Raw genomic sequence first — 12099 nt, forward strand, 5'->3', positions numbered from 1 at the left:
ATGATTTCTTCACATCTTTTTTTTATCATTGTATTATCATGTTTTTGGTTTTTTGTTTGTTTCAATTTTTTTTGCCGGATCCTAACATGACAATCGATTTCCTTTTTTCATATCTCTGTATTTTTTTCCAATAAATTCTTATTATTGTTGTCTTTGTATCGATTTCTAATTAAAAATCAATGCTGAAAATAATCATCATCGACTATTGCTTTGATTGCAAATCATAACTGCATTGTGTTAGGATCATCGTTTTTTTTGTTTGTCCATGTTTTTTCTTCAAATTCAATGATATTGATTTCCTGTCTAAACGAAACAAAACAAAAAAAATAGCGGAACCATTCAGTAGAACTAAAATTCATCACATTCAACAACAACAACAACGACAACAGCAATGACGACTACGACAACAACAACAATGGAAAAAAATTCATTAATTTATTAGAATTTTTTTTTCAATTTCACAACAAATAAATGAAATCTATCTATTTTTTCAGCTTAACATTACAAAAAAAAATCTAGTAGATGAAATAATAATGAAGTGCATCAATTAAATTTAATTGGTCTAATTTATTACACACACCCACACAGAAAAATACACCTAAATACTTTTCTACAGCCTCTGTAAAAAAAAAATTCGTTGAATTGTCTGGCTTTTTGTTTTTTGGTTCATGTTTGATGCTTTTTCTTTACACTTTTATTCTGTTATGTAATTTTCTGCTTTTATACACTGTTTTTGTTTCTACTTTTTATTTTGAATAATTACAAATTTTAAATTTTCTGTATGCTATTTAAATGCTTTTAAACATTATCAATTTTTTTTTCTCATCTGACTTGAATTTTCTGTGCGTGTGTGTGCGTGTTTTTGTTGGTTTTGGCTTTTTTTCTGAATTGATACTTATATGTGTGTGTGTATATGATTATTATGAAAATGATGTTGTTGAATATTCTAATTAAATTTTTTTTGTTTTGAAATAAAAAAAAATGTCATTTGCTTGGCTCATGTGCGATTCTCTCTATCTATTTTGCCGATGCTTTTCTATTAGTGGTCGTTTTGTTAATGAAAATTAAAATTGTTTCCAATTTTTTTTCATGTTTTTTTTCGTGTATATGATAATTTTTCATACTTAAATCAAACAACGAAAAAAAAAATACAAACCAAAACACAATTAAAAATCATATTGTATGTAGGACCATATTCGGCTGCTTCGGCCCCAGGATCGCCAATTAGTCGCCATAATACATCACCTAGATCTAGTTCAGGTAAGCCTTTTGTGGAAAGAATAAAAAAAAATACCATGTATAGTTGCATTGTGTGTAAATTTGGATTCATTAATTTTATTTTTTAGCTCATTTTTTCCTATTTCCGTTTGAATTTTTTTTACTGTTGTTGTTGTTGCTGCTGCTGCTGTTTGTCGTCATCGTTGATTCTTTTTCATTGTATTTTTTTTCCCATTACCTATTTTCTTTTCCGTTATATTTACCATTTTTATAAATAATTTATTCAATCACCAATGAATTTTTGTTGTTGTTGTTGTTGTTGTTATGTTAGATTCCATGTTATTATTCAATTCTTCGATTTTTTCCGTTGTTATTGTTGTTGTTGTTGTTACCATCCTGAATTGACTTGCTATCCACAACTGTGATGATTCGTGTATATTATCATTATTATTCAGAACTAACAAAAAAAATCACATGGGTTATATTACATTTTTTTCTCTTGTTGTCTTTTTTTTTATCGCGTTAAAATATATCAACGGCATCGGAAATTCTTTTTTTTCATTTCAATAACAACAACAACAACAAAAATGTTAGTCATTTTATGTTCATGTTTGCATATATTGAATGTAGTAGAGAGTACATGACTTGTATTTTTTTTCTTTTGCTGCACACATATATTTAATTGTAGATTGAATATATATATCCCTTTCGATTCTTTTTTTTTGGTATTTCATCATCATGTCAGAATAATCGATTTTCATCGTTTTTACTTGAATGTTACTCTTGTTTAACTCGTTTTTTCCCCCATTTTCATTTTGTTTTCATTTATTTATTTTTTTTCATTGTTGTTGAAATTGTTTGAAATTTGATGCGGATGATTTTGAGAAAATTGAAATTTTTTTCCATTGTTCAACATCCCAACAACAAATTATTATTATTTCAAGCAATGTTTATTTAAATGTTGCAAAACATTCTTATCCATTTCATTTTAGTGCAATCAAGGAAAGAAACAAAATCCGTCAAAAATAAACCAAAATATTTTGTCATGATCAACAATCATGATGATGATGATGATGATAGTGATTCATAACCAATGTCTTTTCTCTTTTTTTTCTCATTGTTCCAAATTTAGCCTTCCTATTTTAAGTTCCATTTCCATTTTATTCTTTCATTCTATGCCTATATATATATGTGTGTGTGTGTGCGTTTTTGTATGCGACAGTCATCACATCGTCGTCGTCTATATCCTATTTTGACTGTGTTGGAATTTGAAATTCTATTTATAGCAACAACAATCGACCACCAACATACATACACTTTATCCATCAAATTAGGTCATATTTTTTTTTGTTCTTTCATATAAAGCAACATATATATTTGTATAATGATGACGATGGTCGGTCGTTTGATAATGTTTTATGGTCCATGGTCTGGTAATTTATTTCACGGAATATATGTGTGTGACCTTGTTAGTGTTTGTGGACTATATTTTTAGATTTTTGTAGACATGATTCAGTTTAGCAATTGTAACCAGTTTGTATTATGTTAAAGAGATGATCGTTTAACCAGTAAAAACTTACTCGATGAAATACAAAAATTGACGAACGACATTGATTGTAATTTGAACAGTTAGAATCACCACTACCATTATCATCATAATCATCAACGTCATTATTATTATTATTATTATTATCAACCAGAGAATAAAGGACAAATACAATCGATTTGATGGACAAAACGTTTTCAGAATAAATGGCCTGTTTTGGAATTTTTTCCCTTCATTTCTTTCTTTATATTATACACTTTTATTCTCTCTTTTACATTTTTGTTCTTATTGTTGTTAGAAATGAATCGGATTTTTGTTTCTGGCGACAACGATAATATTGATCATTATTCTTTTTTTTTTTTGTTTTTGTTTTTTTTTCTTTTATTATTTGGTTGTCCATCGAAAAAAAAGAAATTTCCATCCTATCAGCCATTAATATTTGATAGTGACAAACATAAAATAAAACTAAAAAAATTATATTCAATTTAATATTATTACCAATTTACCATGTTTATATGTTTGCCCATAAGAGAAATAAAAATATTCATAGTTTTATAATGATTTCAAAATCATTTATGACAGCGAAGCTCACTTTTAAATGATTCTACCATGTTGGGCATCTATCCAGCTATTGTACATTTATGACCATATTCCACAATTCATTAATTTTCATTCATAAAGTGTTATTTCCTACAATATTCTCTTTCTCATACACACACACACACTTTCTCTTTTACTCTTTATTATACATTCATAATGATTATCATCATGTGAATAGTGAACGTGTTTTTGTTGAAATGTGAATGTGAAGCGAATATAAACAATGTTGATGATGACCAACCACGATCATCATCAACAACATATGTTGATGATGTCAAGTACCATAAGTGTGTGTGTGTGTGTGTGTGTTTGTATGTACAAAAAGTATAATAATAATGATTATAATCTAACTAATTTCTCTTAATGATAGTCATTATTGCAATAGCTTCAACACTCATAATGATGATAAGAATAATAATTTTGTTTTTTTTCTGTTTTTTTTTGTCTCTCATCATTATTATTATTGTTGTTGTAAACATAAATACATATATATAGGTACACCATTATGGCTATTATTACAAGTGGCACCGATCAAAAACGAAAAAGATGTGGTTGTATTGTTTTTGCTCACTTTTCGCGATATAACCGCATTGAAACAGCCAATCGAAGAAGATGCACAAAAAGGTTTAAGTAAATTTGCACGATTAGCCCGCTCGGTAACACGTAGCCGTTCGGTACTTGCTCAACAATTTTCATCACATCTACCAGTCATCAAAGCTGAGACTAGTTCAAGTAAACAATATCATTTGGGCCAAGTAAGTAGTAGTTATGATTTCAATTTATTTATTCATTCATTTATTTCCCTTGTGATCAATGTTATTGCTTATTTGGTTCTTATCTACATTAAAAATCATCATCTTCTTCCATAGATAATGATGATATACCTTATGATGATGATCATCAATATCATCATTACCATCAACCACTAGGACAAGTATATAAAAATCTAATTCAATTAGATTTGATCACCAACAATGATGATGTTTTGAATTTATTGAGGTTATTCAATTCAATACAATTTTAATAACATGAATATATATGAGGAAATTACTATTTGCATCATGTTTTCCTTAGAATCATTTCATTTCTCATCATTGCATTTCCCATGCTAGATAATATCATTATGATTATTTCGATGATGATTTTTTTTGTTGTGTATTTCAGCTACATTTACTCTCGTATGCATTTTTTCGTGTTATTTCATTCAATTTAATTTACTATTAAAAGTCGTCAACGTTATTGAAATTATTTTTTTTAGACCTAAAGCATTTTTTTTATTACAAAAATCTTTGGTTCGAAAATATACCATTTCAATAGAATTTAAATATGAATTTCATTTTCAGACTTATGACTATAATAGGGTCTTACACGAATTTTTTCACAACAAATATTTCATATGTCACTTGTTTTGATTCAATGTATTTTTATTTAAATTATTATTACAGGTTTCAATGTTTTTCGATCTCATTCTAATATCATGTTTGATGATTATAGCACGATTCAGAATCAATGTTCAATAAACGCACAACTTGAATTAGATTTTCAAGTATAAAATCATACAAAAAAAAATAAATATAAAGAAATAATGAATTATATTATTGGCATTGGCCAATAAAATCATATGGCCAATTTCATGTTGTTATTTTATGTTATAAATATAATACTTGATCTTATCAAAACAGAACCGTTATATAAATTGAAAAGTAAACATTAGCTACCAACAACAGAGACAAATATATACTATATTACTATCTATCTATATGTTGGCTAATGATTAATTTTCACCGATCTCTGTCTTACTCTCTCATATAAACACACTCATCTTTTTCATGTAGAATAAAAAGAAAATTTTTTTTGCTGATTCAGTTTACAAACACTATGACTATAGTAACACCATATGTACATCTCAATCTACAATGAAAATTGTCCAACAAAGATAGATATATAAAGTTTCTATTATTTAAGTCTTTTTTTTCGAACCATTTCAATATACCTTAAAATCGCGACTACCAAAACGCAGATATTTTTTTTCCTTAAATTAACCATAGAGACTATTTATCAGCATTTTTTTTGAATAATACGCGTTTTTTAGTCGCGATTTTAGGGTAACCAAAAATGACCAACTAGTTTTTTTTTCTGTGATGTATTTAATTCAAAAATTAGGCTATCATTCCATCAATGTTCATGTCATATGTGTTTGTTTCGATCAAAGAAAACAATACCGAAGGAAAAAAATCGATTTGTCCACAAAAAAAAACATCTATACATTGATAAGATTGTTACAAAGGCTCTTTTCTTGTTTTTTTTTTTTTTTTTGCTTCAGATTACATTCACGTTCTTCAAGTATTTTTGTTTTCTGTTTGTTCATGTCAATCCTCTTATTTGTTGCTTGTATACGCGCGATAATCTCTCTTTGTTGTTAATGCTGATTATGTTGTTGTTGTTCAGGAAAATGAATTCTTCATACAACAAGCCATTATAATTGTCTTTTATTCTATCTTTTTTTTCTCACTGTTATTTTTTTTCTCTTTATTTATAAAAATACAAGTTGATTAATTTAAATTCGGATATATTGCCACAATATCGACAAGAAGCACCGAAAACACCGCCACATATATTACTACATTATTGTGCATTCAAAGCCATTTGGTAAGTTTGAAACAAATAATAATAATAAATAATAACATTACTGATTAAATTGACATTTGGATTATAAATGAAAAAATAAAAAAATTTTTTTTTTTCATTCGTTATGTCCATAGGGATTGGGTCATATTATGTTTGACGTTTTACACTGCCATAATGGTTCCATATAATGTTGCTTTTAAAAATAAAACTTCCGAAGATGTTAGTCTGCTCGTGCTTGACAGGTTAGTATATTTATATATATATAAATTTTTTCAATTATCCAATTTTTCAAATGTCATCTGTTAAGTTTTTTTTTATCAATTAGTAGAGAAAAATTGAAAATTTTTTTTTTAATGCCAAATCTTTAAAACTTTTCATTCGATTGATCATTCTGTATACCAGATAATCTTAGTATTTGTTATTTGTTACAATTAAATATTAAAAAAAAATCTGCACACATAAAAAACTTTTCTTGTTTCCATTTTCCAAGGTTTAACATCCAAAATTTTATTGTTTCATTATTGTACAGGGGCATTTCCCCATCATTACAATACAAAGGATTTATTTATTTTTTTTTTTTAAATAAAAGCAATAACCACTATCCAAGGTTTCTAACAGATTTGTTCTTTTCTTTTGAATAATTTTTTGTCGTTGTTGTTGTGGAATATGTGATAATGAAAAGGTCACCATTCATTCATGGCAATATAAATGTTGGTATTTATACATACTGTAAATTCCATTGTTATTGTATTTCAATGCATAGATTTACACAGATGGCATATGGTTGGCGTAAAGACATTTAAAAAAATAACTAGAACTATAACTATAATACTAGCCATGAAATATTTTTTTTTTTGTTCAACCAAAATCTATAATTGTATTTCGTATACTCAGTAATATATAATGTCGTCATTGATGGAATCTAATCAACAAAATGACCCATGTATGGAAAAACAAGACTATATAAACTCTTTTTCTTTCAAAAATATTTTTTATTATCATTATTATTATTATTATTATTGTTATATGAATGACTCGTGTTGATCATTAACGCGATTATATAATGTCATCAAAACCAATGACGACAACCGTGGATGAAATCTTTTTTTTTTATTTCACAAACCACATGTGTGTGTGTATATGTCCGAAGTAATTGATTTGAAAGTAGAAAAAAATCTTTCTTCTAGTTTACGGTTGTCACGGCGTTGTGTTGTTCAGTGCCATTCAGCAAAAAAAAAGTATATTTTTTCTTGGACCGGTTTTTCCACTACGGTACTGAATTTCCTAACGCACACACACACACGCATACAGGCAAAACCATATAACGTATTTTTAGCTTCAATAAAAAAAAATCACAGAATAACCTAATAAAAATTCTATATGATTCCTAAAATTTAAACCTTTTGTGCATGTAAATCCATTATATGAGATCTCGAATTCTATTGTTGGATATATTGACAAGATTGTGGTTGTTGTTAATAGTTAACAAACCGCTGATTGTTAACCGATGATTGTGATGGCCGAAACGGAAATAATATCGTCTATCATGTCCATTTTTCGGAACAATTTGTTTATCTTAGGTGAAAAATTCTGTATGTAAATTTTGTTTGTTTTAACCATAAAACTTGGTGATTTTTTTTCTATTGAAAAAAAAGATTTTTAATGATAAATGTGAATAAATTTTCGTCAACAAACTCACTAACGTTAGTTTTTCCAGAACCAAAAAAAAAAAAAAAAAAAAAAAAAAAAAAAAAACAGAAAGAATAAAACTCTTACTGAAATAAAATAAGAAATAAAACAAACACTATTAATATCAATGAGAATCCATAGACTATTTGGTGTCACTTTTTTTCGAAAAAAAAATTGGTTTTCCATTTTTTTTCTACTCATTTTGAACATACACTCACACATCTTTGTTTTTTCATAGAAGAAACCGAGAATATTTTCAACAACCAAAAATGTAAACATTGAATGAATAATTTAATTATAATTTTTTCCCGTTGTTTTTTGTTGTCTCTTTTTACTTTTTCAATTTCAATTCCATTTGTGTCATGATTAAAATTTGAAATTAAATAACATAAAAACTTAACGCCCAGAAGAATATATCCAGGCCAAAGTTTTTTATTATTATTATTATTATTTAAATTATAAAGATATGAGCCTGAATGAGAGATTTTCTACTGGTTTCTAGGACAAATGTTTGCTTTTCATTTTTGTTGGAATTTGAAATTTCCATCGTTTGATTCTCTAATTCGGTTTATTCTGCATTTAATTCTACATGGCTCGTTAATTTCATTTTTGTTTTTTTCTTTTTTCATAAGATTTTTTATTTATTTATTTGGTTGTCTGTATGAGAATCAGCCTTGAATCAGTAACCAAGAATTTATTTTCAAAGTTTTCATTTTATCCAAAATTATATTTGCATTTTTATCAATTCAAATCAACATCCAATCTAATCTCATTTATTTTGTCTCATGTTCATTTTTTTTATAGCATCGTTGATGTGATATTTTTTATTGATATTGTGCTCAATTTTCACACAACATTCGTCGGACCTGGTGGCGAAGTAGTTTCAGATCCGAAAATTATTCGTGTCAATTATCTCAGGAGTTGGTTCATTATTGATCTACTTTCATGTCTGCCTTATGATATATTTAATGCATTCGATCATACTGAAGATGTAAGTTTTCATGTCATTTAATTAAAATTATTTAATTTTTTCTCTTTTGTTTTTTTTTTTAAAAACACAGCAAGGTATCGGCAGTTTATTTAGCGCCTTAAAAGTAGTTCGCCTATTACGACTTGGCCGTGTTGTGAGAAAACTGGACCGTTACCTTGAATATGGTATGTTTAGATTTTTTTTTCTAACAAAAATATCTTTCTCAAACCACAATGGTTTGATGCATGAATGGATGCATTAAATCAAGCTTAAAACAAAAACAATTTTCAAACCATAAATTTTACCGATCAACAACGTTATCGGATATATATTGATTGTCATCAACGACATGATCGACACTGTCTAAAAATTCTTTTATTCTTTGAAAATGTAATGCACATGTATTCTGGATCTGTCTGGGATTTTTTTTTTGGCTTGCTCACTTAATACACACGTACCATATATATACTTATTATTAAATCTGGAATTCTGTAATACACGATGTAAGATTTTAAATTTATTTCTAGCCTGGTGAAAGCATCCTAAATTTTTTTTCTTCTTATTACATACACACACATATGCGTGTATTTTGTGGAATACTTGTTTATGCTTGAATAACGAATAATTTCCGTTAGGACGACCGATATTTAATGATGATGATAATGATGACAACAACAAACGTGTCATGCACTAACTTGAATATTTGATCGCAAAGTGGATATTCTCTGTTGGGCATGCTAAACAAGCATGAACGAAAATAAAGAATATAATAAAATTGAACCACTATTATTAAACGACAACGGTTTATGGTATCGGGATGTGTGTAGCAAACTGAGCAACCGAAATTTTTTTTTTCTAGTCAAATGATTGATAAGTTGGAAATTGAGAATTAGTTGCAGTTCTTCATTCGCTGAACGAAAATAGGTTTTTTCATTTTCCTGTTACAAGCGGTTGATTATTATTGCTCAATATGATTTCACCATCATTTTTTGTTCAATATTTGATAGCATTTTCTCTAATTTTTTTTTTCTCGTTTGTTTGAATTAAAAAATTGACTTCATAAAATTTTTTAAACCAGGAACCGGAAACACGAAAAAGAACTAGAATAACAAAATCCTTTTGCAGAATTTTTCCGAGAAAAAAATTTTCAATTTCTATTCATTGATTGTAAAATTGAAAATAATCATCATTTCATGTTTCTTTATTCAAAAAATCGATTATCAATACAGATGCTGCATAAGATAAACTAATATTATGAAATTTTAAACCTCAGACATCAGACAAAAATAAATCAGAAAGGTTCAACGTTTGGTTAGTTTCCAATGATGATGTTGATAATAATGGACGTCATGAACAGAATTTTTCAAATGCACAAATTTGTTCTTGTTGTTCATTTATTCTCAAAACCAATTCAAAATCATTGCCTGACATTGACGTGAAATACTTCTGTATATGTCGTTTGTATACTCACTCTACATGTATTTGAATGAAAAAAAGGTCAACCCAAATAGGATAACCGTTAAACCGCCTTTGATACGCCTTTAGCTTTGGGCTTTTTTCTCTGTCGACATCGAAAATTCATTGAAAATGATTGATATTCAGTCAAGCGAGAATGGAAATAAAAATGAGAGAAAAACAACAAGACTGATTCAGAGGTTTGCTCCAGGAATCCATCAGCGAAATGATTTTTGAATCAGATTGAAAATAAAAACGGTCTTGATTCAAAATTCTAATATATACGCCCGATAATGCATATATGATGATAACATGCTTGCTTTTTTAGATGAAATAGTTTTTTTTTAATTCGTTTCACTCGATATTAACAGAAAATTAGCATTTCAAAAAAAAATTTTTGGTGATTTCGTTTTTATGGCTACAAAACACATGGTCATCATCATAGATTTGGGCGATCTGAGTTTTTGTCATTTGTTTGCCATAATTTTCATTATTATGTCGTTAAAAATTCCACAATTTAGAATTCCAGTATATTTCTGGAATTTTTATTGGAATTCTGTTTTGTTCGTTGTTATTACGTTTGATAACAAGAACGAAAAAAAATTTCATGACAATCGGAATGATGTATTTTTTTTTGATCATATATGTTGTTATTGATAATTTTAATGAATACAATTTTTTTCCTGATTCTCCATAGGTGCTGCAATGCTCATTTTGTTACTTTGTTTTTACATGTTAGTCGCCCATTGGCTTGCATGTATTTGGTATAGTATTGGTCGTAGCGATTCGGAAAACTACCTCACTTATAGTTGGCTATGGAAATTGGGCAATGTTACACAGGTTTGTTGTTTACACACACACACAATTGTTATTTTTTTTATTCATTCAAATATCGATTATTAATGGTCGTTTTTTATTCCTTTCATACAGGTATGTCATCACTTTTATTATCTTGCATATGAAACAACAACAAAAAAAATCGTTATTGATAACTCAAAAGAATTGTTGAGAAACTAAATAATGGAACAAGCACAATATTAGTCCTGTTTCAGTTTTATATTCGGGATTAATAAAAAAAAATTTGCACTGAATATAACAACAAAATATCGAAAAATAGAAACATCATCATGTCAGAAAAAAAAGATCATCCATAAAAATAAAACGAATGAAAAACGATCGATGGAATTTGTTTGATTCATCCTCAACAACAAAAACAAAAACAGCAGCAACAACAACCAATGAGATAGATTATTGAATACAAAAAAAAATAAAGAAGAATATTCTATAAGAAGATTATCGATAAATTGACAGGAAAAAAATGGGACCTATGCTGTAATTATCATCATTCGTTCTCATTGATGTTGTTGTTTTTGTCCCATTACTAAAACTATTTATCGATATTTAATTATTTGTCTTCTACATTTCAACTTTGTATATCTAATCACATTTACATCAATAGTCACTATTAGACAATAGCTTGATTATATTGATCATGACGATGACAATGATGATGTGTGATGAAATATTTTTCCAATTAATCACTTTTCCATTCGCTTTAGTTATTTTGTTGCCATTATTTTTGGGTTAGAAAAAGAAATTTTGTTCTATAATCATTCTATCTTTTTTTTGACATATAACAAAAGCGAACATATAATTTGAATCATATTTAATCGCATCGGATATTATGATAATACAATTTTTTTTCACTGTTAGTAATCATTTATGGTGTCCTGAAATTCATCACCATACAAGGAAATGGTCACTTTGTTTTTATTTTACAAATCGAAAAAAATTGAACACAATTTTTGTATGCCATATCATACCAATAGATTTCCATAGTTATGATAATGAGGTAGCCATTCTATGGCCATCGTTTTCATATATAAAATTTATTGTCAATATTTATTCATTCAATCTGTTTCATGAATTTGGATACGAAACCAACAAAAAAAAAAATTGGAAAGCAGAAAAAACGTTTTTCATGAAAATCTAG

The 12099-nt window shown here is 27.6% G+C and overlaps 1 protein-coding gene across 4 annotated transcripts in view; it reads left to right on the forward strand.

Moving 5' to 3' along the window:
- LOC124492557 (potassium voltage-gated channel protein eag) overlaps positions 1–12099 on the forward strand; it is a 44611-nt gene that overhangs the window by 27230 nt on the left and 5282 nt on the right. For 2 of the 4 annotated variants that reach the window (XM_047055476.2, XM_075729619.1), the window contains 6 exons: positions 3860–4119; positions 5913–6013; positions 6127–6234; positions 8486–8672; positions 8743–8836; positions 10804–10946. In XM_047055476.2, coding sequence (XP_046911432.1) covers positions 3860–4119; positions 5913–6013; positions 6127–6234; positions 8486–8672; positions 8743–8836; positions 10804–10946 — 893 coding nt within the window. Of the gene's footprint in view, positions 1–1188; positions 1261–3542; positions 3652–3859; positions 4120–5912; positions 6014–6126; positions 6235–8485; positions 8673–8742; positions 8837–10803; positions 10947–12099 lie in introns of those variants that run through there. The other 2 variants (XM_047055475.2, XM_075729615.1) reach the window with 2 other exon arrangements.

Source organism: Dermatophagoides farinae, chromosome 1 (assembly GCF_024713945.1).
Source record: "Dermatophagoides farinae isolate YC_2012a chromosome 1, ASM2471394v1, whole genome shotgun sequence".
Taxonomy (NCBI): domain Eukaryota; kingdom Metazoa; phylum Arthropoda; class Arachnida; order Sarcoptiformes; family Pyroglyphidae; genus Dermatophagoides; species Dermatophagoides farinae.